This window comes from Rhodnius prolixus, unplaced genomic scaffold (assembly GCF_049639745.1).
Source record: "Rhodnius prolixus isolate KJV_2025 unplaced genomic scaffold, Rpr scaffold_16, whole genome shotgun sequence".
In the NCBI taxonomy this organism is placed as follows: domain Eukaryota; kingdom Metazoa; phylum Arthropoda; class Insecta; order Hemiptera; family Reduviidae; genus Rhodnius; species Rhodnius prolixus.
This window is the reverse complement of record NW_027411616.1, coordinates 1,563,285-1,591,252: the sequence shown is the minus strand read 5'-3', so window position 1 is coordinate 1,591,252 and position 27,968 is coordinate 1,563,285. Positions and strand designations below refer to the sequence as shown.

The 27,968-nt window shown below is 37.1% G+C and overlaps 2 protein-coding genes across 2 annotated transcripts in view; one reads left to right on the top strand and one right to left on the bottom strand.

Annotated features, from left to right (window-relative positions):
- The window catches only part of Rat1 (5'-3' exoribonuclease 2 Rat1), a 139,269-nt gene that overhangs the window by 19,271 nt on the left and 92,030 nt on the right, over nucleotides 1-27,968 (bottom strand). The gene's annotated exons all lie outside the window — the stretch shown is intronic.
- The window catches only part of LOC141457413 (thyroid transcription factor 1-like), a 79,887-nt gene that overhangs the window by 9,648 nt on the left and 42,271 nt on the right, over nucleotides 1-27,968 (top strand). Inside the window, exons 2-3 of the mRNA XM_074134353.1 lie at nucleotides 19,253-19,410; nucleotides 22,459-22,554. Coding sequence (XP_073990454.1) covers nucleotides 19,253-19,410; nucleotides 22,459-22,554 — 254 coding nt within the window. The remainder of the gene's footprint in view (nucleotides 1-19,252; nucleotides 19,411-22,458; nucleotides 22,555-27,968) is intronic.

The following is a 27,968-nucleotide window of genomic DNA, read 5'->3' as shown; positions in this document are numbered from 1 at the left end:
TAACGCAAAAACGTAAAATTTCAAAAGAAGTTCAAATTCTATATTTTGTTTAAAAATATTATAAATTACATGACAGCCGACAGTAAAGTGTTACTTTACTGAATCGATTTTACGGTTATTTTTGTGATTTTTCGAAAACAGTGGCAATACTTTTCTTAAACCTTAAGCACACACAAGTCATCTTAAGTTATCACTTTTATTTTAAACATTTTACCGGAAAAAATCTTTTCGGATAAGAGTAACTCCGAATTTCAAAATATACTTCTTTTTTTCTTGCCAAGGCCTTTCTGCCATGTCCTGCCCAACTTGTCTGTAAAAATGTAAACATTCTTATGTATACGAAGAAATGTGTCCAAATGAGATGGCGAATAATATCTGTGATGGTGCAGAATAATAAGTTTAAAGGAAATGGTTCTTCAACATTGAAATTTAACTATAAATTTGACCCTCTCTAAGAGTGTGAGTGCACCCCAGATTTTTCTTGTATTTTTTATATGAGAACCTTTTATTTATTTAAGGTGCTTCAGAATCTAAAGTCTTAGGCTTCAGTGTACTGCTGGCCTCCAGACAAGGATTGCAATTGCGAAAAACTGGAAGATTGCATCGGTAAAATCGCACTTGCGAAAAACTGGAAGATTGCATCGGTAAAATCGCACTTGCGAAAAACTGGAAGATTGCATCGGTAAAATCGCACTTGCGGTTTACGGATTTTGGCCGAAACCTAATTATCGCAGGTGACTAAAGTGCCGTAACACAACACTAAGTTTGATTTTGCTAGCACCTTGTTGAGCTGGACCCAAACCATCAAGTTGATCAAATTTAGCGCATAAACAAAGACACGGCAAATAACAGCTGAAATGTTTTTATTTTTATTATTCGTTGTATCCGTCGTTTATCGCATCCCTGACTGGTTTCGGACTTTCATCCAGCATCAGAGCTAGATTAACCAGTTTGGTGCAGACATTTCCACTTCACTTCCGTTTCCGTTGCGCATCGCCCTTACTGAGATGCGCGATAAGACGGGTAAAATCAAACATATTATCCAGCACTGTGCGCCTAATCTCATTTTCAAAGATTTTTTTTGCTCAGGGGATCTTACAGCTTGTGCACTTGGCGAAAACGGAATATCAGAAATTGAGCGATTGCATTATTTCTTTTACTGGGAGTAAGAGAGTTGGTGACCGGTTTGTGTAGCAGTGGGGTATAAGAACATGTTGGCAGGTAAGTCCTCGGCTAACTTCGCAACCAAGATCAATACCCGCCTAGCCGCAAACTGCTCTCTCCTTCCAAACAACACACAAACTCCAGTTTTCTTTACAACCGATTTTTTGAATGACTGCCACTATTGTCACCACCATGACAGCCCTGCTACCCAACATTTCGAATAAAGAAATCAACAAAATTTAAAATAAAAAACTAATAGGTATTATCTAAAATCGATAAAAATTGAAAAATCGATACAGTAATGTACATTCGGTCAACCAATTTTCTTCATATTTTCAAATTTGGTTTCATCTTTATTTTTCCTAAAATTCGAAGGATAGCTGAGCGGTTATAAGCTAGACCCGCAAAGCTAAGATGTATTGTTGGTTAGTGGGTTCGAATCCCGATGTAGGCCTTTTATTTAATGGTTAATCAAAGGAAATTTACAGTGAAGTATGTTTGCTAGTCGGCTCCGTCCACGACACCTAATTGGTAGTTGGAGGTAAAGCCTGCCTGAAAAAATAGGCATTACTTAATTTTTTGTTAATTTAGTGGTCCAGTTAATATTCTGAAATGACACTGGTGTGAAGCCCTAACACCCTCTTCGTCCCGAAGTGTCCTCAATCTCGGGAAAATGAACAAATATTTGTTTTAAGAACTACTGCGCACAATAAGTATACCAATATTAAAGAAAATCTTAGCCGTCGTTTCTCACAAAATCTCAAAGAACTGAAAAATTGATTTAATAAATGGATCTGATAACCGCAGCTAAACTAGATAAATTCGAAGATTTTGTGATTATTCATTTTTGTGTTATATTAACCTTAATTTACATCTTACTAAAAAAATGTTCGTTATTTATTTGCAATAGCCACGCCCTGAGGAAGACGATAATTGTGCCAAAATATGTTGGTGAATAGAAAAAAGGTTAATTTACTTATGTTTATAGGTCTTGTTTACATCATATTTAGCTAGATTACTAACATAAATCCGCTTTCAATTTATGTTAAGTGTGTTCATTTTGAAAGAAATTGCGACAGATTTCCTTCAATAAGTCCCTCATTTATTGCACGCCTGTAATTTCATGCAAGTTAGCAAAAGTATCTTGGAACATCAATGACAAACCTTAAGAACGTGTTTTGCACCCTTTGCAATTCCTTTAAGTTAGTCTTGCATGCTAGACTTCAACTTGGAGTTGCCTAAGTCAAACGAGTACTTTGAATAACAATATTTAATTGGCAACACTCAGTGAGGAGAAACTATTTAGGAGTGGAAACAGTTAAACTATCAGACCCTTACACTTTAGTGCTATAACGTCAATGCAGGAAGTTAATTTAAGAGATTTAGATTGACTCCCAGGCACCTGACCGCGTCCACCCCACAGAATGTTTATAAAGATGATTTTGTGGCTTATATTGGGTCTTCTTTTTATAAACAGTACTGCTTGCGTTTTTGCCGTATTTATTTTAATTTGAAAATTGTGGAAGTGTTCCAAAATTCTACTGTAGTGTAGTGGAACTCGGTTCCAAATAGTGTCTACTAGCCATGATGACGCAAACAGTAAATTTTCCTCTAAAGGCATATCATTTAGAGAGATAATGTAGAGAACTGGCCCGAGGACTGACCTTTGAGGCACCCCTGACGTCACTCTTCTTGTGTCGGATACATCACCTAAGTGAACCTGAAAAGTTCTGTTTGACTAATCATAAAATAAGGTTGTGTGTTTATCAGTACATTTCTTTGCTGGGAGGAAAGCCATGTGAATCCTTCACACTGGAACATTGTGTTCGCAGTCGCTACTTGAGAAAGATGCATCTAAAACTGGGATTAGGTAAATGTAGCTTGTTCAATAGATACCCTGTCAGATCAGTAACTACATCACTGCATTGAAGTAGGGAGAGTAGATTGTGTTAGATGGATAGTTGATTTGAGGTTTAATGAGGTATAAGAGCCAAGCATGAGTTAACTAGCAGTGTAAGTGAGCACCCGAGGGGTTGCTACAAAACTAATAAATGATTAAAATTATACAAATGGTATTAAAGTTGAACAAGTGCACCCACTTTCGGCCTATCTCCCCTTTTTACTACCGAGCTTATGTGGCATTACGAGAAATGAAGAGCCAATCTCCCACATTGGCATTATCAGATGTACAAGCACTTACTACTTTAACAAGAATAACTTAGCATAACCAAAAATTACTTGTTACTTATTTCTCAGCAAGGGAACCTCTGAACAAAGAGTGGCCGCAATAAATAAAATATTAAATACGGACATCGGAAAAGCGAATATTCCAAAATGTGCCAAATAAATCTAGCATTTTTATGTGACCAGATAGCGTAAAAGCATCGAAAGATTCTTGAATTTATCCGTCTTTTTCTTCCTTGCCTACTTTTCCTCTTTAACGCCAGATGTTTTCGACCATGGTCGTTTTGGAGGTTGCTAGAGTAGACTGAAGAGCTATGCTTTCCTAACTCTCTGCAACGTCGTCCCCACTTCTTCTTAATCAATTTTCCCGCTCCTCCCTGCATTGTTTTGAACTTTGATTTCTTATTATTATTATTATTTCAATTAATTTCATTGATTACAATTCGTAAAGTTTTTTTCTCCAATTATTTATTTACAATGTGCAGTGTAAAACTCAAGATCAAGATACAAATACATGTAGTACTTGAGGATAAACGCAACAGGGCCTTCCAACTTCGCACTTACATCGTTGAATTAGATGGTCCATAGCGGACTCTCTATATTTAGGTTTCGGGCAAAGTTGGTACATGATAACGTGGATATCACAGGATTGGCGATACAAAGACTGGATCTGCTGTATCTAATGTTGACTAGATAGGAAACGAAAGAGATATTGAGGTCACTACGGATGGTAAAGTTGGAGACGATGAAACCGTCTGTATTTCGGCGAAACAGAATTTCATCATCATTCGCTAATATTTTTTTCCCCTTCTTAATGCGGACTGGACAGATTGTTACACAATGTGCATTCAATTGAGAGTGGAAATGAAAAATGCGTTATTCACATTCGATACTTTGCAGTGTGTCGACATGTCCAGGCAATTGAGAAGTTGAAGCTTGTACTAAGCTTTGTTGGTTCATCACACCTCTAGGAATACATCCCTTCGAGCGCATCAGGGCCTTCAAGAAAGCAGTGGTTTTTAAATCTTCTAAATTTTTTTTTGATGTGTGTAATTGCATAGAATTACTGAGTATATTGTGAAAGATTAACCGGGATTTACGCTTAGTAAATCAACAGATTACGGATGACTGCAGACTTTTTAAAGATTAGACAAAACAGGAGGATTTCGTTCACGTTAACTATTCTTACGTATAATACAAAGTATCAAAGGCCAGAATAAAAGGAGAGGAGGGAGAGGTAAGTAGGTGGTTATTGCTGGAGAATTACCTGAAAAGATGTGCTTGGACGTGGAAGTAGGGTCCTTATTATGTACGCTTCAAAGTACTCTGAATAACACAGATTTTTCTTGTAGAGAGAGAGCCGGCAAGTTTTTAAAGCCCCCAACAGTAGTTTTTGGTACGTCTACACCTTCGCCCCTGTCAACAGTTCATAGAGAAAAGAGCTGGAATACCGGGGCTGTCTGTTACCTAAATAGGGCCCTATCACATCATTCTTTGAAAGTTTATGGGCAATTCACAATCTCCTCTATCCATTCAGGCTATACACAGATATTAATGAACCATATAATTCAGCTATGCCATCAATTATAGATTCGTAACTCTTGAGTACGAGCACTACTGGAGAGAGAGCAGTATTATTCTTTTCTTCCTTTCATTGGCTACCCTAATTTAGCCAACCTTCCTGCAGAGTTACAAAGTATTTTGCCTATTTATCTGCCTCTTTCAACGTGTTTTTTTATACCAAATTACACAAATGAAAATAAAAAAAATAATAATAAATACTAAGTTATAAGAACTCTCTAAACGTGGAAGATAGTATCTCTAGGCGTTAATGTTCTCCATTAGACCGCACGTGTCACAAATTATAAAAATAAAGGATAACTAGTTACTGCACTGGGATCCTGCTGCTTGGCGCTTAGTTTTTCGCTTTCTAGGAGTTTCTCACAGCTCACTTCCAGTGATAGTCAAGTCTGTAACGAGAGAACATTATCCGGAGGTCGACAGTGCTACGAAATAGGTTACTGGCACAAGTGGCCCGAGTATTGACGCGCTATAAATTACCAAAATCAATAACAGACAATAATTATTTCTGTTACTAGTGGAAAAAACTAGGCAGTTTATCGATCGCGTCAAAATTTGAATTTCTAGTTTTTATGTGTATAGAGTGTATGTGTGGCGAGCATGACTCAAAAAGGAGAAAGCGCAAGAAGTTCAGATTATACATCTGGTCCAGGTGACACTATCGGACCTGCGAATAAGCTTTTGCACAAAATCATCCTACCAGAACTGCCACTTCCCTGAATTTAGTTTCGCGGTTTTTGAGGTATTTTGGAAAATGGCTGCTATGATTCCCTTTAAAATTCATCTACCTAATGCACCATGCAGGGCAACAGTGCATTTGATAGAAGCCCATCCAAGTAAGAGACGTCGAAGGGTTATAGGGTACCACATTACTACTAAGGAGGCGGATAAAACAAGAGTCGGATTCAGCGATTTTATTATACGTATACTAACATCAAATACATAATATTTGATTTGGTTGATTGTTAGTAAGTTTTTATGCCAACTTCGCATTACAGGCTGCAGAAAATGTTTCGCAAGCCGTGGGTTCGCAATGGCCTGTCTAAAAAAATTTTTTTTTATTGATGATTGATGACTTCGTGGCACATTACGATGAAAATTTCCTGCCGAAAAAAATGAAAAGGTAATGCGGAACATTGAACTTCCTATGATATTTAGTATTTTAGTTATTTTTCAAACACCCTCACTACTAAAACATTGCATTTTCATTCAGTCGCGTTCAAACTTTGTTCTTTCCAATTTCAATTCAATTTCAAAAATTGTTTACTTTGTCAAAGATCAAGAGAATATGAAAATTTTTGAGAAATCATCAGAGGTTGATGGGAAGAAAGTGATCTATTACAAGGCAATTTAAGTGTTACTAGAGTATAATTGTAATATAATGAGTTGAAGGCAGTGTGTGAGGTTTATTTTAAGGGGTGGGTAGGTTGTGAAGACATGCAAGCTGACACCACACAGCTTGCACTACCTCTTGCATTGTTTACTTACCTCCTTTAATCAGCTACTAACGAGACAGTTATTTCCTCACAAGAGCTGAAGTGAAATCTAAACTATTTTCGGTTATCCTCATTTCTTCCTACTTTAATCGAAAAAAATACTTGCTAAACGTCTAGATGCTTTCCAAAAATCAGTTTGATCTTCTCGGCTCTCTATAGAGGCCGCACTAGTCTTCTGTAAGACAGACGTGTCTGTTCTCCAATCAGTACCAAAGGAAGGGATTAACTTTGTGGTTTGCCTATCCTGGGTTCCAACGCAGAGATCACGGATTCGAATCCAGCTGCTGGTTCTCAGATTTTATTTTCGTAGATGCTTCTTACAGCTCACTGTCCGATGATGAAACATTGTTGTCTATAACGAGGGAGCACTGTCCGGAAGCCGGCAGTGCACTGAAAGAAGCTCCAGGTGCCAGCAATCTAAGAAGTTGATGCACCTTAAAAACAGTGCTAAGTTTGCAGTAATTCTGTGGCCTGGTGGCGAAATACAATCGCCAAAGACTTGGAGGACTTTCACAATAACGTCCAAAGTTGGTTGAGGGGCAGCTGATCAGACACTTGATGGTTTAGGAAAAGAGACGATGATATTGCAGGTTTTCCTCACTGAGGAAGAGAAGCTGTGTGCTAAAGTGGTAGTGTTGACAAAAGATTAGCCAACTGGCGAGGGGACGAGTTCTGCGGAGCCTGGGGAATCGTGAATACTTGGCTAGCCTATGCGCTTTAGGCTGTTGGTGAGTTGGTAACAGGTTTGTTTCAGTAGATACTTACTGCGCCTCCATAACAGGCTACTTCTTGGTAAGATCACTTGCGGGTGTCCATTATAACCGACGCTGTACCATAGCGATAGGCCTAAAGGTTGAGGCCACCCAAAATACCATCACAGTAGGCCAAAGGTCCAATGTTCCCTGATTTCATTCTATAATCACTCACTAAAGCGGATCCTTTGAAGTAACTCTGTGTCCCACAGTTTGAAAAGAACTGCAGTAACCGATTTTTTTCATGGGATGGTATCACATCAACTTGTCAAGCTGGTTTAGTAATTATTCAAGAATGGTATTTTATTAAGCATTACGCTTGCTTAAGAGAACCGAGAGTAACAACGAGATATAAAGGATGAGATAATGTGCTTTGTGGCGGTTTGTAAGCAATGGTCGATACGAATAGATTGTTATCTGGATTGTTATTCAGGACAGTGTAGAGGAAGTGGCGAGAACGCGCATGCGAACACTGCTTGCCCCACTCTGGCTACTAGCAAACCGCCCTCTACATTCATTACTCCCGCAAGTAGTCAGAAGTACACGGAAAATCTACAAAATGTTCGTGACTTACGGAGGAAGATAATTATTGGGTGAAGACGCACATTTCCTTTTCATTCTCCACTTGTCACAAATATTAAACTCTAATTATTGATCAAAGTTCTCAGTTACTCAACCTGCAGAATCTCTACAACTCCTCTTTTATACATTTGTCAAGAAAAGCGTTTCAAACAAGTAATAGACTTAAGATGGGCAATAGATAAGATAGAGCCTGGGGGGATAGAACCTATTGCCAGGCATTGGGTCTAAAGAGGCAATTCTTGTGGAAAGCTCCCCTCAAGCTTCAGTTCCAAGCTCAAGCTCCAGTTTTCCTACCTGTCGTAGGAAAGGTTTTGCGTATTCCTCTGCTCGGCAAATGCTAAAGTACTCATATACCACAGTGTCGACTGCATCGAAATCGGGCGGTACATGTTTTCTGACCGTCTACAGTGTAGACTCTACATTATGAGTTCGAATTCGCCTAACATGGTGAACCATTCAGAAATATTTTCTGAGCCTGTCGTGCATAAGGCCAGATTTTGTTGGCAAGGACACGCTCAGTTGTCGTTTAGTCAGCTAGAAGGTATATCATTGCACCTTACCAGCAAAGAGTGGATGTGGACTGTATATTGCTAGCAGAATTAAGTAACTACGTCTTCAACCCATCAGAGGAGAAGGGAACCCTACGCTAACCACAGACCTACTAGTTTAAAGAAAAAATCCAGTCCCGAATCTGAGCCACTTCTCCAACCAAAGATGAACCCAACGTCCTCACATCCTAAACAGTCCATCATAAGATGGATGGGTTTCCTCCTCCGTCTGACAAACCCTACAGAAAGGATCGAGTATGAGCTTCAATTTCGCAGAGACGTCTCAACGCAGCCTGACTAGCTATACAGATGCAAATCTCTTAGTGTCCAGCCCGAAATTCCAAGGGCCGTGCGTTTTGTCGAGTCCTTCTATCTCTTGGTATCGGTAAGTAAATAATAGTGAATAGAATGCATAAATTAAAGAAATTCCATCTTCTTGAAACCTTTAAAAATAATCTGAAATAATTCTAGCCTTCAATTGACAGATATCGAACGAATTCTAGGAATCTTTCTCCAACTTTGCACACTCTTTTTCTGCGATCAGGAAACCTAATTTCTAAACTTTCACATGATTGTAATACTGGATGCTAGAGAAAGTCCAGATTAAAACTTATGAGTGGATGTAACTCAAATCCATTTCTAGATTTTGGATATTGGAAGATTATTGTTTATTTTAGTGGTGAACATTGTTGTTGGTTTAATTGTACGCATGTCCAGCTGGAGGCCGAGAGGCAAGTAAGCGATGAATTGAGGCTGTTCATCTTACTAAATGCATGTTTATCCAGTTGCTTCACAAATAGCAGAGCTAGCCGTGAAAATGAATCTTCAGGTAGCTGACGTTTCTGTAAACATACAGAACCGTTGGAACTCCTTCAAATAAGACACCAGTTTAACCACCTTTCTACCCAAGTTAACTCCTCCAAAAGCGAGTAACTGACTTCCAGCAGTCCTTATAACTTGAAAATTCATTTTTTCTTACTTAGAATAATAAAAAAATGTTACTTGTCCTTTTATTTTTATTTTTAGAAGATGTTTATTATTTTTTCTTGCTTGTTAAATAAAATAACGTAAAAACCAGAAAAAAAAATAAGACGTAACAATCCATAAACAAAAACGTAATTATTGGAAATAATTAAAATCTAAATTCGAATGAGTTGAGAAAGACCTACTTCAGTTCACAATTTATTAAACTATTTATTAAACAATTTAATTATTATAAATAATAAATCTTTATTTGTGTAAAAGAAAGGAAAAACTGTTTTCTTATATTGCGATCATGGGAAATTGTCGAAATTGAGTTTTCATCTGAAACATCTGTTTTGAGATTCTTTGGAATCCGAAAAGTGTTTTTTAGAAAATTGGCTGTTTTTACAAAATATTTAAAAACGAAAAATCGCAGAAAAAAACTTCATATTTCGGTTTAGTCCCGCTAAAGGGCGGTCCGATTGTAAAGTACAATGGCTACTCTCTAGTTCCACTTTACCAGAGGTTTCCGTTTTGTTTTTTTGCTCCAAAACGGGTCTTACCAACGATTATCCCTAAACTTAGTGTGCTCATTGTAATCATCAGGGTCTATATTTTGTTTGAAAGGACTTGTGGAAGTGGGAGCTTCTCTGAGCTGCTTTGGTCAAACTTAAAAACGAAATATCTCATTGCTAACTATTGTTTATTTAAGATTACCCCTAACTCTAGGCGTCCATTGGCACAGTATGGTTGGTGCTTTTCTTTGCCCTTCTAATCATTTATAATTTACTGCTACTAAGCGAACAGTTATTTAAGAAACCATTCCGAATGCGCACGATGTTAAGGTTGAGATGTTTTCTCTGCACGCCATATTGAATTGATTCATTCTCAAACTTTCTTAGCTTTTTTATTTGAAGAAAAGAACGTGGGCATTCAAACAAGTATTGCATGCACAATTAAATCGAGTTGATTTTTTAAGAAGCTGTAGAAGAACTGAAAGTTCGGTAGCGAAATGTTTGTCTGGTACATGATTACGTGCCTTAGGTCCTGACTAAGGGTACGCCACTAGTTGCAACCTTATCCCTCGCCGCATTAGGCACAGCCTAAACAGGGGGACAGTCGCATCCAGCACAGCTGCGTTAAGAGAGAAGAAGGAAACTTCCATAAGTGCTTCATTTCAAGAGTTCGCGCTTACCAGCCTATCAAAGTGGTAAACACCACTTTGAGCAGACGACATCACTCAGTCACTCTCTTATTCCTCCATTATTCTTTTAATTATTACTCATATGAATTAAAGTTCTCGATCGCTAAATGTAAAGGGTAGACTTTGTATACCACTAAGACTATTTCCTGAAACATTTATTGGTATTCTATGTAGATCAATACATGCCCCTCCCATCCAACTCTATGTCGACAATTTGATACGACTGCACGCTACTCTTAGCGCTTTAAAGTATATATCTTTTTTTCAGACGGAGCTTAACGATTAACTAGCTATCGCGGAAGGGGGCGGAACCACATACTTTACTATTACCATTTTCTCTAATAAATAAAAAGTAGCAACACGCGGGGTTCGAACTCCTACTATTAGGATCTCCTAATAGTTAGGCCAGTCACAGTCTAAGTCACATTTGTGGGGGGGTCCCCGAGCGCTAGCTCGTACCCGCCAACCTCACATTTTATTATGATTACTGACCATCTGAGCAAAGTTAGAACAAATGGCCAAGCACTGTCTGTCGGGCAACTCCAGTTGACCTCGCGCCAACTAGAGCCGCGTAACAATGACCACTTGTTGCAGTCCACTTTCAAAATAGTAGTTAATGCACTTATACAGAAACCATTTTTTTCAATTTTGCTAGCAACAGGATAGTGGGATTAACACAATCAAATATCTTACTGAAAATGATTGTTAAATTGAAATTGTTATATTTAGTGTTTGGAATAAAGAGTTTGTAATATTTTTATTGCAAAATTTTGTATTAATTTTTAATTGGGGGTTGTGCTACCTTGCAACAAAAGCACGAGCTGACAATGGATGAGCATAAAAACTAAAGAAGAGTTGAATTTGGTAGGCGCAGTGTAAGGTGCAAGATAGAAGTAAATAGCGCGCCTTGTGTCTCTGGCGAGAGTAAAGTCGTGTGTGTTCACGCTAGATTCTTGTTTTGTTTAAGTCTATGATAGTAAAAGCTGGGTGTCAGCTCGGCGGACAGGTGAACAATGGCCGAGCGAGCGGATACGTACTGCAGCTACTTGATGTGTCAGAAGGCTGCCACTTCCAAACTGAACAAAATAAAAGTATCAAGTGATGGAATAAAAAAAAACAAGAAACTAAACTTGACTACTGTGGAGAGAGATGGCGCCGAGTCTTGGCCACGTCATGGTGGACGCGCGTCCGTACACGTTGCCGTGTGGCTCGTTCTTCCAGTTTGGCCGCAATGCAATTGCACTCTACATTGTCATTTGGCATGTCTTTATCCCCGCCTTTATGGATTGCAGTTAATTATTACACTTCTAAAGAATTCCAAATCTTCTTTATATATGCCAACTTAGTTCTTCATCGAAGTTAAAATAAGGGCACGTGAAGAAGATCCATGAGGATATGAGCTCAATGAAGAGAATTTTAGGTTTGCCCTGTAATGCACGGAATGCTGTAAACAGCGTTTGCATTGCGACTTTTAGATTTCATTGCAAACACACGGATTAACCTTTAGCCCCCAAGAGGGTGGCTCAAGCTTTGTTATTAAGATGAATTTCATAGCCTACCTATTTGTAACCAAAGGAAATATACTTGCAGCAATTGATAAAATAAAAAAGTAATAATTATAAATTTCTTTAGAAATACCAAGAACTAGTGTACGGGCATCCTGTGACTGCCCCTTTGGATGGGAGTGGCCAGCAACGTGAAATAATAAGAAATTCAGAATATATTTGTCAGCCTATAGAAATAAAATTACATAAATTTCTGTTGGAACCTTAATTTCAAGAATGTGACGCGACAGCAATCTTCTTATGAGAAGCCAGACAAAGCAATAAATATTTATGTGTGTTTTAATACATACTTGGTAAAATGCATATTGCATCTTAGATATATTATTCAGAAATATGAGGGAATGCAAATAAACACATCATGTAAGATTAATGTATTCATGCTGGTGTTATGAATAATGAACTGAGATTTGTTTAGTGCACGGCAAAGTACGTGCCTGCAACCGGCACGAGGGCGAGACATTCAAAATGCTGTACAGGCATTGATGCAGTAAGTTCGGCCCAGTCATGAATTAATAAGCAATTTTTCTTGATATCATGTTTATGAATATCGAAGTGAGGGACCTGCCGTCACTTCTCTCACAGCTGTTCCCCGTAGCAACGCTCTCTTCATAGTAAATATATTATTCGGTCCTCACAATCTTTATCATTCCCAGCCTCCTACCTTCTCTTGCTGGTTGAAGATATTTCGGCCGTAGCGTCAGCCAACCGGAAACTACGCTGAGATATCCCTAATGCACTATTGCGGTCGAGTCAAAGTTTTGACATCCAGTTTTCACCAGCAATATCCGTTTTAGAGCCACTGAGACTAAAAGAGTTGTTTTCACTTATCGGTAGGTACGCTTGCGCCCATTGGTCATATTATCTGTGAAGTGTGGTCCACCGTAAGAAATTCTACTTTCTTTGTCTGGTTTAGGTGCCACATCGGACACAGTCACCTTTTGGACAGAATTAGCTGATAAGAAGTGTTACTTTAGTTTTCAGTTTTTTGGTGATTTAATCGAATAAGATTCTTAATATTTTTTAAGAACTTGGTTTCCAAGTACGGCAACAAGTTTTCAACCTTGGCAGGTGTCTGTCCACTTTGGTACCAACTAACAATTAGAGGCTTTGTAGACAATATTTCTGGATTTAATTACAGTAATTACTTAAGTTACTGGATTACTAAGTTGCTGGACTTAATTAATGGATATTACTGAATTTAATAGGTTCAGGGAGAACATGAGAGTTTGAATTTACTCATCTTCAGGTAAAACCATTCTCCAGAATGTACCTAGCGTGAAATGTATGGGTCTCGTAAGAATGCCATGTTTGAAGGAAGATTGTTAAATAGAATTGATAAAAAATTAAACTAAAAGAATTACTACAGCAGTTATTTGAAGTGTGTTGTGAAGTGACTATTTAGAAACTGGTGATGCCCAAAAATGTTTCGGTCTGATAGAATGGCTCCTCGCAGGGTTAGTTAATTGACAAATAACTCTTTGTAATTCATGTTGATTGACTATAGTTAGAGACCGCCATGTCGCTGCAGAACGTGCCTTCATACAGTATGCATACTGCCTATATTTATAGTATATTATTTCATGATTTTCTCTTTCGCTCAGTGAAAATGTTACGTTTGCCGAATTCTCCAAAATTGGCTTAGGGCCCAAAAAATGTGATTTCTAGAAAGGGTCTCTCTCTCCCTTATGGGTTGGAAAGTGGAGATAGCCCGTCTGTGTTTTCAGGTTATCGGGATTTCTGAAGAGCATGGCTAGGAAGTACTTCAGGGGCTTCCGGGATTCCATAATCCTCTCACACAATCAACTCTTTTATTGCAGATAACACAGCTTGCCTTTCCTCTGATCCAGATTCACAAACCGTACAAAGCCATCTTACTGAACTTGAAACATGGTGCAAGCGTTAGAAAATTAGAACTAACAACTAGTAACTAGTGCCTCAACTTTACGTTAAAACGTTGTCGAGGGCTTTGTTCTCACATGCATTAGGACAATACTCCTAGCCCAGTAGCTTACACCGTCCAATACTTGGCCATGTGCTTGAGCAGAAGACTCACTTGGGACCCTCATACAGACTAAAACGACAAGATCTAAGCACACAACACACGACTGCTTCTTCCCGAGCTCTCTCTAACAAACCATTCTAGAAGAATACAATCCTTACCATCCCAAACCCTCCGCAAAATCTTCCAAGTTCTTAACTGCATATCCAACCTGACCCTACAATGACCTTAGAATTCCTTCCCTTAAAACAATCTCTCTTCCCATTAAATATAATAACCTTAATGGTTAATGGTTAATAAAGTTAGTGAAACCGTACATTGCAGAGAAATGTAACCTTCGAGAGAAGCCTACCACAACCAAAACAAGCCAAGTGGTTGAATAGCCAAGAAACCACTTTCCAGGAAGTTAACTATCCACTGAATAAACGGGTACTACCGTTAGAGGAATTTTTCCAAATTCCATTTTGACCATTTAGTTAACCCCCTATACGAGATAGGACCTCCTCCTGATTGGCTCTTTAAGGGGAATTTTCCCGCCTCTATTAATAGAGTTTTTCGACAAAAAATGCAAATACAGCGAGTTGTAGATTTGTTTTCAATCACAAGCTGAAGCTTAGAGGAAATTCTAAGTGCTGAAGTGTTTCCAGGAAAAGTTGAGAAAGAATAAAACCCTTCAGTAAGGTAGTTACCTCCCACAAAATAGTAGTGTTACTGTGATATTTTGTAAACAAAATAAACAATATTATCTTAAATCCATTTTTCCCTGACTAAGGAGACCTGAAAGCGGTATTTTCGGTAGAAAAACAATTTTTAAATTTTGGGATGTTGTTTGCTACACTTTGCTTACTTAGCAATGGTTATTTAACGTCTTTGTCAATCATGTTTGGTAGAAATAAAGAATAACTTCTAATAATATAAAAAGCAAAGACACTTTGGTGGTTATACGAGGGTCGTTTGAAAAGTGCGTGCAAAGTCAGAGAGATAGCACCACTGGCGCGTATCGAGGTTATGTTTAGTTAGTAGCATCTCTTGGAAGAACACACACCAAGTTTCAGCCAGATCGGTCTATTTCTTTGTGTTTGGCATTCGTTTGAATCGAGGAAGTCGAGTGATTTTCAAAAAATGGTCGAAAAAGAATTTCGTGTGTTGATTAAACACTACTTTATGAAAGGCAAAACGCCTCAGGAGACTAAAGAGAAGCTTGATAAACATTATGGTGACTCTGCACCTTCGATTAGAACAGTTTATAAGTGGTTTCAAAATTTTCGGAGTGGCCATATGGGTGCATATTATTCATCGTTATTGGACCGTTTGAAAACCGAGCTGCAAGAAAAACGCTCACGATTGGCCCACAAAAAAGTCCTTTTCCATCTCGACAACGCACCAGCTCACACCTCAGCAGTTGTGGTCGCAAAATTAATGAAAATAGGGTTCCAACTCGTTTCACATCCCCCCTATTCTCCAGACTTGGCTCCCTCGGACTACTATTTGTTCCCCAATATGAAGAAATGGCTGGCGGGTAAAAGATTTTATTCAAACGAGGAGGTGATTGCAGAAACGAATGGCTATTTTTCAGACTTGGACAAATCCTATTATTCGGAAGGGATCAACAAACTAGAGCAGCGTTGGACGAAGTGTATAAGCCTAAAAGGAGACTATGTTGAAAAATAAAAAAGGTTTACCCCCAAAAATTAAGTAGTTTTTATTTTTGCACGGACTTTTCAAACGACCCTCGTACGAGCGTGTTTCCGTACATACGTTTAAGCGGTAAAGAGAACGCCATTAAAAAACAAACTGAACAATTGAATTAAATTAATTTTAATGTAATGATATTTGCACGTTTTAATGAGTGTCCGTAGCACAAATTTATTTCATTTAAAAGTAATAATTAAACAGTTATTATTAATACATTGTATTGAATTTACACAACACAATCAACTAAAAATTGAAACAAGTACAAGTACTTTCACTGTAAATGTACATAATATACAAATAAAAAATATTAAAAATGCAGAAATAAATAGATGGAGAACTTTGCTATTAAATAACCGGTCGATTTATTTAAGTTACAGGTCAATTAACATTTAGTCTCAATAAATAAGCAGTGTTGGCAAAATTGCCAAGTGCTGTCCCATAGAATCAATCGACCTCGGTAGGTACAGAATCTTTTCTAAATTGTTGTAATCTTAGATCTTGTACGCTAGCCAAACAATGACAATTTGTGTTAGTCATCTAAGTAACTTAAACAGCATAGCGAACAAAGATCTACAACTACCAAAATAAAAAAGGTCATTATTATTTTTACATTAAAGTACCTATTGCTTATTTTTTTGGGTAACCTAACGAAATAGCGATTAATGTCTGAATTAAAATTAAGCCAATGATTCTAAAATGCACAATTGGCAAAAGCGATGAGCTTGAAACTAGTGACCCACTTCCCCTAAACCGTACCTCTAAATCTTTGTGGAAGTCTGGCTCTCCGCTTTGAATGTTGCCAGGTAACCTAGTATGAGGAAGTAAAACAATTTATGTTTAAGTGTAAGCAGAAGGATTTCAATATGTGATACCAAGTGGTGTTTATTGGCAACTGCTTAAGAAGAGGCCAAGTCTCCTTCGCACTGAGACAGTATCGATATAAAGAGAAACAGTAAGAAAGATGTAGTGTAAGGAGATGATACAGAGGAGAGGCGCCCTTGACCAACTTGTGAGAAATATTGAATGGAAATGAAGAGCAGCAGAGATGAGAGCAAGCTCCGAAGACTGAGTGCACACATGCTGTCAGGCCTGTGTGCAAGTTCGCTCGGTAAACACTCGGGGTGGCCCTTGCTGACTCACACTTCTGACTAAACACTTTTTCGTCCTGCGTCTCCTTCTTATTTTCTTCTTCTATTCCACTTCTTCTCCACGTCCAGTCTCTTTCTTTTATTTCCTCTCATTCCTAAATATTTTACTAATATTTTATCCTTTTTCTTCTGCATTCTTTACTAGGAATATTCTCTGAAGTACCTCTGGTTTTTATATTACTCTGGTAAAAGAGAATAATACATTACAATCACGTCAAATTTTTCAAATTGGGTTTTCCCTAGATGTAAACATTTTAAAAAGTCCTGGAAGACTGAGGTGGCATCTAGAAATAGTCTGTGGGTGCAAGTTCCTTTGTGAGAGGGCAGGGTCAGTGGTAAGAGCACGACTCGCAGCTGAGCTCTGGTTCGGATCCAGTCAAATCTTTGAGTCATTCTTCTTCTTACAGCTCACTGCCCAGTTAAGGTGTAGTTAACGACAGAACGTGCGGAGGACGACAGTACCCTGGGAAAGACTCCGGCCGCCAATGATCTCACGTTGAATAACGCGTCTTAAATTAGAGTCGTTCTTATTTATCTAGCACTGTACAATTGGCCTACAATAGAAAGAAAACGAATTTTTAAAAATATTTAATTATTATATAATAATATTACGAGTATATATTATCTAGTATTATCTATTATCTAATTATCTAGATTGTGGACTTGCGTAGCACTCCGAAATGACAGTTCAGAGGGAGCCTAAATCCGCTCTCCGAAATGACAGTTCAGAGGGAGCCTAAATCCGCTCACCGAATGCCCTTAAAAGAATTTCCCGCTCACAATTACTCAACTGAAATTGATTGATCCTACGTAGGAAATTTAGTTAAAATCGTCAGGACATTTATTGGACTCGAATGTTGTGCAACACATTTATCCTTCTAGGAAGTATTTAATTATATGTATCTTACAGAAACCCCCTTAAACTGATTTTTCGGGAATAATGTATCAAATAGAACGTTAAGGATCTACAGGATAAATGTGTGCCCACAATTTTAAAGAAAATCGCAGGGGCGATATTCGAGACAGCAGAATTTCAGATATCTTCAATGTTGCTCTTTTTGCTATGGCTCTCCGAAACCCTGATTAGGCTCAGTTTATTAATTAAACGGCAAGTAATGCCTGATCGCTTCTCCATGGGCTAGTGTTGTGGACATGTAATAATAATGGGATATGCCAAAGCAATGAAATGATTTAGAAGCGATAAGACTTGCTATATTTATTTTGTAAGACTTAGGGATTTTTAGTGTATAGTAGCGAATGCCCACCCTGGGCGACACCCTAACTAATCCAGTCTGCCTGGCGTTGACACCCGTTCCAACTGATTCATGTCCCTTTGTGCGCTGGACACGCTTGCAGCTCTTACTTCCACATATATTTCACCCTTGCTTAATACATGTTGACGCACAAACTCACAGAAGTGCCAACATTTTGACATACAATTAATTATAACAATATTTATTGATTAGGTAAGCAAATTTGCAGCGTCCGCCTGACATGCGTCACTGATCTCTATGCCTGTGTATTTCCACTGGGGTTGCGCGCTCCAAAGTAGTTCTTAATAACTTACAATTACAAATCTCATTTATTCGAATATTTTAAAACCCCAAAGAATGTTAGATTTTTTGATGAGGCTGTTCTATTGCTGAAATATATTTAAAAATGTATTCATTATTAAAATTTTGTAATCTAAAAATTATAGGAGTAAAAGTTTTAATCGACATTAATAAGCGAAAAAGCTTTCATTTCAGCGTGGAGTCGGCTGCTTCTGTTGTTACAATAGAGATGAGTAGGCGGTCACGTGGTGCACGATAATTGAAGCGAGAGAAAGCACTCCAAGGCAGTAACTTCAGATATTACAATTATAATTAAATTTCCCTATGCGCACTATATTTTTCTTAAAGACTTGTAGGTTGGTCTGGAAATCCATTGCGTGTTTTCGCAGATATAATGTGGTTCAGGAGGGAATCTATTTGAATCAACAGACAACTTTTCGTCTCACTGAAACATAGATTTCGAAACTTTTTTCACCTACTTTTCCTCTTTTCGAAGAAGTACTCGTCGCCCCATGCAAATATATTTTTAGAGCAAACTAGAAGGGCGAAATTTAGATGCTTCATTTTACTATGTCACAGAAACCATAACCAAAATAGCCTGAAAACAACACAAATTAAGGCTGGTACCAATTAGAACCGCTCAGCATTCAAATATTTTGCAACTAGCTCAGTGTGAAAGACAGTGGCCACTTGCCCTTGGATTAGCGATTAGCATCGTACTTCCCACGACTGCCACCTTACTACTAGTAAAGATTGCATGTTTCAAAGAGAATGAGTTAAGGTGACGCAAAGGCTAAGGCTGAGATTGTGTGTTGCAGTAACGAGGCTGATGGGCGGTGCAGGCAGCGGTGGTGGCCCAGTCAACATGGGGCAGATGTCGGCTGCGCTGTCCCAGTGCACCGCCACGGACACAAAGCCCATGCAGTTCCCCCTCACTCAAAGACGCAAGAGAAGGGTTCTCTTCACACAGGCGCAGGTATCTCAACTAATATTTATTTAACTATTATTTCCTATTTCTTTGCATGAGTTTACGTTAAAGCGTTGAAAGCAGAACAGAGATAAAGCATTCTTTAGACAAATCCGTACTTCTTTCAACAGATTTAATACTCTTTCCAAAAAATTCCTTCGTCTTCTGTTGACGCTATTTTTGACGTTAACCATTTTGGAAGAAACCCTCGTGGACGGAAAACACTGAAAAAGTTTCGAGAATTAGTTTGGCGCTCTTTCCTTCGAAGACAGTGTCAACGGGTTTTTCCAGTCACATTTTCGACGGCTATAAGAATCTTAGCAACAGGTTTTGAAGACGGGATCAATGGTTGGAATCATCGTACATTATTAGATGATGTTTTCTCGCCTGGACTTCCCTTTAAATGGCTTTTCTCTACGTTCTTGCCAAAGAGAATTTCTCTTACCAGCTTTCACAATTCGCTGGCAAAGGTGTGGTTCTATGCACCCAGACTTCATTTGTTGAACCTCTCGAGTAGTTGCGTTTTACTTGATCTGCTACGGAGAGGGCTCTAAGCGATTTCACCCGGTTCTACACAGAGACGACTCATGCTCGTAGTGCATTTGAAAATCAGGTAAGGTATTGAATAGACAGTGGAAGATTAATGTTATATTTCTTTAAATTCTCTCTCAAGGTAAGTGTTGAGATCGCTCCAAATTTGTCACAGTTTTGAAAAAACCCTGTGTCAAAAAAAGTGAGTTTTAAAAATTAAACTATATGTGTGGCTGTGTATTAATTTGTGGAGTGCATTTACAATATAATTCAAAATGGAAAACCCGCAGAAAGTTAAAAATTGGAATCTGATTTGGGTACCACTGTCGGATGCAACAAAAATGTTTGAAAGTAAATAAACCAGCCGAAAGTACCACTTGACAGGGGCGAACTGAAATAGCTCGAACACCCTCTTACGCAGCATTTCCTGGGGAACTAAGAGCACATTTGGGGTTTTCCCTAAAGCGCACTGTATTGTGCATCATAAGGGTTAATTTGAAAATCTGCTAAGCGGAAGTCCATTTCACTGAACAGATTTGTAGCGATGTTTTCAAAAATAGTTCCTCATAAACGAGAAGAAAGCAAAATATTGAAGTCATATACTTTTGAGGAAAAAGTTTCAAGAAACTTTTATTATGTCAAACTGCGGTAAGTGTTGAGACCAGAACGTTCAAGTGTTACTGCTACTGCCCGCAACAGTAAATAATCTCGAAATCGGTTAAACTAGAATTAAAACTGTACCCGGACGGAATGGGGTTTCCACATAAGCATACAAGTGTATACAGAGTTTAATAATTTGCTTAAAAATTCTGATCTAACGAACTCTTTAAATTTTGATTTTTTTTTTTAATTCAATGAATATTTCCAAAAAATTAGTGTAATGTATTGGAGAGGGTCGAAGACCAACTAGCTCCATGCGCCCCAAATATCTTTGCCAAGGTAAATGTGGGTGTTGTGTTTGTTGAGGGTCCGTGAAGATAGAGTTCGCCTGTGGTTTCGCTAAACCCAAAAAGCCGCACACATCAACTACCACTTGTGTGATTATTTGCCAGTCAGTGTAAATGTTGTTCGCGTTGTTAGGTTGGGTTACCCGCAGGGACGCTAAGACCCCTGAAGAAGTGACTGTCCGCTTCCGTTACAGGAGTGTCTCGTGAAGGTGTACCATTTGTACGTTATCGCACTATATGGAAGAATCAATTACAAGTTTAACATGAAACAACTTCAAGAAAAGCATTGTCTTGGGTGCTTTTCAACGCTTCCATCAAATCTTCTGCAGCTTTCCGGCTGGTCAGTTTTCCCAGCAAACATTCCAAATTGTTATTTGGAAAAGCACAAAGTTTAATGAAAATCTTTGAAGCATTTTCTACAAAACTAAAAAAAAAGAAAAAATCAGTGAAGGCGCAAATGCGCTTAACAGATTATGGCCGAAATCTATATACAGGGTGATCCACTTAAAACTTTTTAGGAAGCGAAATTTCGAAAAACCCACAAAGTAAACTATATGTTTTTTTTTTTGTCAAGTTTGCAAATTTTCCACCCCCCGGCTTTATTTTTAGCGGAGTTACAGCCAAAAACCCGATTGGGGTTTCATAAGGACCACTGGTTTTGACAATGATTATGAAAACTACATAGAAAGTTGTGAAATATGACGTTGACCCAGTTTCATTATCTCTAATATTTGTTGAGATATTTAAGATCACATTTACAATTTTATCTATTCATGATCGGTTTTCGATATTAATTTTCCACCAGAAATAAACGTTTTGGGAGCTCCTCTGACTGCCAAAAATGTTATTTGTGACTCAAAGAACAAAAATAATAATAATTGAAGATTGCATACGGAGTTCATAAAAATGATGTGATGGTTGCTTTTATTTGATGATAAAACAAACTTATTCTGACTCACCCACAACCATTAAATTGTTCTACATCTTTTAAAATCTTCAATTATTATTATTTTTGTTCTTTGAGTCACAAATAAATTTTTTTGCAGTCAGAGGACTTCTTTAAACGTGTATTTCTGGTGGAAAATTAATATCGAAAACCGTTCACGAATAGATCAAATTGTAACTTTGATCTTAAATATTACGACTATTAGGGATATCGAAACGAGGTCAACGTCATATTTCACAACTTTTTATGTAGTTTTCATAGTCATTGTCAAAACCAGTGGTCCTTATGAAACCTCGATCAGTTTTTTGGCCGTAACTCCGCCAAAAATGAAGTTACAGTATCGGGGGTAGAAAATTTAATAACTAGACCAAAAAAACGTATAGTTTATTTAATGGGATTTTTCCGGATTTCCGCTTTCCTAAAAAGTTATTAGCGATTGGTGCGTTTTAAATGGATCACCTGTATATGGGGAGTCTGTTGGAAGATCTATGGTTAACATGTTTGAAGATATTTGTCAATTAAAATTGTAATAAGGGAAAGTGCGATGTGCACTTGAGATTTGTGTTGACTGTATTTATATATAATATATAATGTTTGAATATATATATATTTATTTTATTTTTATATCCGCAGGTTTACGAATTAGAAAGGCGATTTAAGCAACAAAAGTACCTCTCGGCTCCTGAAAGGGAACACCTAGCCAGCCTTATTCATCTCACCCCAACCCAGGTAAACTCATCACTATATTTCCACATTTCTAGTTTTAAAAGAGTTAGATAAAGCTGATTTTTTGGCACGGATTTTAATATTTATTGTACTTTAAGTGCATAGACTGGAAAGAGTGCTATTTTTGTCTCATAGGTGTAGTCTTGGTGTCACACTTTCACAAAGCAAAGAAGGGGATCCGCGATCCACACTGGCCGAAAAATTAGGCAGCATTTTCTGGTGAAAGCATTCCAAATCATTTTCTGAGTTGAATGGACACCACTTATCTACTCCAGTCTTTGTGGGCGACATCCAAAACGATATTTTTAACAGAAATTTCCGCTTGAGGCCCTCGAATACTGAAAGTGTGTTTAGAATCGGCCATCTAGTGTGTGCCAAAAGGATAATCAATAAATCAGAGAAATTTCAATTTATTCCTCTTAAGGAGGTCTAAAGTAAGATTTAGATGTTCAGAAGTGCGTCCCATTTGAGCCGATTTTCAGTATTTTGTTTTTTTCTCGTAAACAGCTCTCAAGGTTTTCTTTAACCTTCGCAGACAAACTAATGGTTATCTCATTTTTAACTAAAAGGTTGGGCCGGAAATGCATGAATAACGGAGTCTCTGAGAAAGGCACACTTCCGCACCGAATAGTTTGGCGTCTGTATTATGCTTTGTTAAGGTCAAAGTTGAATTAAAAACATAAAAATTTGATGTCAAGACTGGCCTTCTTTACTCAAATATTACAACTTAATTTATTGAAAACTTTGAACTTTGTCTAGGTTCAGTTGTCCTTAACTGACTGCATGGCAGAACGACTCATAAATGATTCAGCTAATAAGTGAATGCTTCAGTTAGTGTACAGCTAACAGCGTTTTTATTCTACTTCAATATGATATCAATGACAAAAAGGAAGGATATGTGAGTCCGATGGGGCAGTGCAAGAATATTCTGGATATCTTTGACTGCCTGCATACTCCCTCGGTAGAGGCTTTCTTGCCTGCTGGTTCACTTATAGCCTGTCAGGTTGGCGCAGAAACCTCGAGCCATTTCTTAAGATGAAATTATTTGTTTTTGCTAGCGCTTCTTACAAACGAGTTGCTACTTGCAAAATTTCTAATTTAGCAAGTGGAAAATGGAGTAAAAATCTTCAAAGCTGAAACAAAATCAGCAATTTAAACACACACCTAGCAAGTAAGAAAATGTACACCAGCCAGCTATGGTAATTCTTAGTAAGAGAAAGCGAAGCTGCTAAATAAAAACAGACCAAACATAAATACGAACTAAAACTAATTAAAAAAGCCACGCTGCAAAAATGTATAAATACATAACAGAATTGAACGCACTTCTAAATTAATTCTACAATAGAAAATTATTATAGAACTTCATAAATCATAAGTACTAAAATTTTTATTTATATAATTCGATTAAGAATGTAAGAATGGAATGTAAATTGTAGTACCATTCAAATTAATCAAAGGATTGACTAATTTGCTTCATACATACAGCCTTGCTAAAATTACATTTAAATCTGATTTCCTAATGCATAGGAAATAGTTTCGTTTATGTTCGATGGTGATTTCTTTTTTCTTTTCTTTTTTTAAATGTTTTGAATTTTTTAGCGCCATTAATTTGTTTTTATAAGTGTTTAGCGTTTCATTAGACACCTACGCATTAATAGTTCGATCCTCTTATTAAAATCAAGTTAAATGACTATTCTTCAGTAAAAAAAAAAAAAAATAAATATTATAAATGAAAATGGCAAACACAAAATCTGTCTGTGCCTTCCTTTCACTTTTCTCTGTGGAATTTCTTTTTGAAAAGTGATAATATCTAAACAAAACTGATGAAAAAATTAATGCAGTAAAATAATTTAAATCATATTAATTGTAATAAAATTTCCAAAAGTACAATGAATTTTTATGTGTTGTTAATATGTTCCGTAAGGATTCATAAAAACATTGTTTCAAGCCGAAGGTAAAGTGCTCAGAAAGCCCCAATAGTAGTGAGAGAAATCAGCACAGGAAAATGGTGGAGAAAGTTAGAAACAATCTTAACTAAAACACATTCGCTTTTTCCAACGTTTTTAATTGACTGAAATTGCGAACTGAAGAACGAAGGAAATGTTAGGTACTCGCTGATTTGTGTACCTTTTGTCCTTTAATCAATCCTAATACTTAACTTTTAAAACTGTAAGTTTTTGTTAAAGCGATTTGGGTATCTTTCGGATAGAGTTTTCTTTGTAGTTCCTTGGTGGTACAATACGTACTCATTTAGCGATATAATAATGTTCGAATGGTGCGAATAATCAGTCTTATTCATGCCAGAGAAATATTATGTTTTCATTGTTGTAGATAGTCACGTTCACATACATTTGAAATCTATGGATACATTTTCTGGAATCAAAAATCCAATTAATTTTGTCTTGTGTTTCAATTAAAAGTAACAGATATATATAAATCTTAATAGTTGTTCCAAGTTTAAAAAAAAATTGATAAAATCCAAAAGAACGATCGCCTCATTCTTCTAAAAACTGTAAAATTTATACGAACCAATTTAGGGAAGTACTGGGATCATTCCAAATTTTTGAAATTGAGTATTAACCGGAAGTCTGCTGGAAAAGTTTTTTGAAAATGGTTTGTGTATGTCTGAACGAATTATCTCAAAACACTAGCCGAAGATATGGTATTTCGTTCGAGTAACTTAGTGATTAAAATCCCTTTACCACTATTATCACAATCGCAACCGTTCTTTTGTGCATAAAGTAAAATGTCACATAGATTTATTTTACTAACTAATCTTAAAAATGTCTATAATCATAATAATATTTGTTCTAAGCGAAGGTCGTGCGAGTTCGCATTTTGTTTTCTTTGAGTAAAAGTAATCGGTACAGAAAAAGAAAATTCAACCTTCGCCTGTACTGATTATATTACTTCTTTAAGAATTACTTTTCTTCTAGTGATCGGAGAAAACCGATTTAGCCCGATCCGTTGTTGTGAACATTCAAAATTTTGTTCGGTGAGGCTAATTTCTAAAAAATTATAATTTGATTAATGAATGAAATCGCCTTAGTATTATTACTAAGGCCAATCCGAACATTGTTCTTAAGTGTTTTTTTGATCTTTGCAGCTCCCTTTTACGTTCCAAAAAGTAATTTTATTGGAAAAAGATTTCAAATAAAATGCATATATCTCGTAGAATTTAGTATAAATGGTTTATGTAAGATCATTAGAACATTCTAGCTGAAGTACCTGAAGCGAACATTCGCACGGCTTCCGCTCTGCAATTAATGCCAACGTAATTGGCAAATTTCCTACTTAACCTGAGTTTTGTTCACTCTGGCTTTGATCTTGGGAGAGCCAATTTTCTTTGTAAAAGAGCAGAGAAGGGTGGGAAACCTTTGCCTAAGAAATGCAGATAAATAATCGACTAAAGACTAAAGAAGATCGACTAAAAGGCTAGGTCATCTTTTTGGGCTTAACAATTTTAATGTTTTTTACATTGTTACATCTAAGTTTGCTGTGAGTTAATGCACTGCCCAAAAGCGAATTTTTCGTTTTTTCTAGGAAAGTGATCACAGTAGAATTTATAGAAGTCTGTATGCTATACTTCAATTTGAGGTATTTTATTAACAAATATTTTATTTGCGCTAGAGGGAATCATTCTCGCTCTTATAAGCGTCAATGTTTATGGGAAAATTGTTTAAAAAAAAAAAAAATAGAGTAGATCTTAATATTTTGATATTTGAAAAAGTTTAAATTGAATCACAAAAGTGTCACTTCCGGTTGAACCAAAACCTTATTGTGCTGCCCTCTGTTAGCAAAAAGCGCAATTCAAAATTTGAACGTATTGCGAATTTCCCTTCTTGGGAGACAATGAATACACAAACATTCATATTAAATGATAAAAACTAATTTTTCAAACTCGTTTTCTTTGAAACTTTGAAATCGAAAATCTGCGCGATTATCTCAAAGCATTAAAACCGTTTACTATGTTACATTAAATTAAAAAAACACCATCTAACAAATATGGAGAATATGGAGAAAAACTGAAAAAATTGTTCTGTAGAGGGGCATTTTTTTTTGGTAAATTAAAACCTTATTTTCGTGGCCACGAATTAAATTTGCACTTTCTGTAATTAAGCGACCAATAAAAGAATAAAAGAGCGATGAGTGGAATGATAAGGCAATAAGTAAAGCCAATCTTTGTCTTGCTGGGGTATCCTGTAATACAATAGTAATTATTCCGGTCTGGCAGAAGAGAATGGTATCGAATAACGGAACACCCTAGGGCTGTCCATCAAACACTGGTACATAAGCACTTAGAGGACGCTCTAAGAGAGATTGATCCTTCCATGATGGAGTTAAAGCAAGCATCATTGAACAAACAAACCCCTCGCGCGCACAAAGTGCCACTTTTGTAAGACCATTTTGCTGGGGGCTCCCAGTATCATCACCTACACGTATCTTTCGCTACCACACAAATCACGCGCTCAGTCACCACCCTCATAACTCAATAATCATGTAATATTCAAAATAATAGTTTCTAATTTAACTTGTTTTATTTTCTCTTCTCTTTTCAAGAGGAAGTACTGCGATCGCGTCAAATACATTGAAAATGCGGTTCGGTGATTGAGTCAGCAGGTGTAGTGCAAAACGGAAACATAGTAAAGACAATATCTTTATACCAATCTGATTAATCGATCAAATATCCGAAACCGTAAGATTTACAATAAACATCCCACGCTAAGGCGGACAAAATCAACTAATTTGACAGTGTTTTTACCAATAATGCATGCTTTAAAGTCGTGATCTTTTTTTGGATGGCTTATACTGAAAGTACTGCAGCGATCGTATCGAACGTGCAAAATCGTGTTGTTAAGGGGAATGCATGGTTTGTGTACACGACTTGGGGTACAAGTAAATCTTGGCCCGATTATAATAAAATTTAGCAGGAAGAAGGGGTTAGGGCTTGCTTACGTAACACAAAAACACCGTCCTGCTCTACACCTACTAAGGAGAAGTATTACAAAGGCGTTACAAATTTTTGACGCGTTAAACGATTTTCATTAATGAAATGTCATTCGATTCGAAATTTTACGATATTTAGATCTGCCATTTAGGATGTTACAAAGATGAGCATATTTTAGGAGAGGAGTTTGCCCCACATAGGCCCCGCTAAAAACTACTATTGTTAATAACTCTGAAAATCATAGCGTGATTTTGATAAAATTTTGCCGGATAGAGAAGATACTAATTCCCTAATACAGTTCCACGTGCCATTCTATTCTTACTGCTATTTAAGGAAAATAATGAAATCGTGCAGTATTCGCAACTTAATTTCTCTTTCACCACTAAGAGCAAGTACTGTATTCGAGGAGTTTCTTTTATAAAAGATGTTGTAATAGCAGAGCCAATTCTTTTCACCACTTAATAAAATT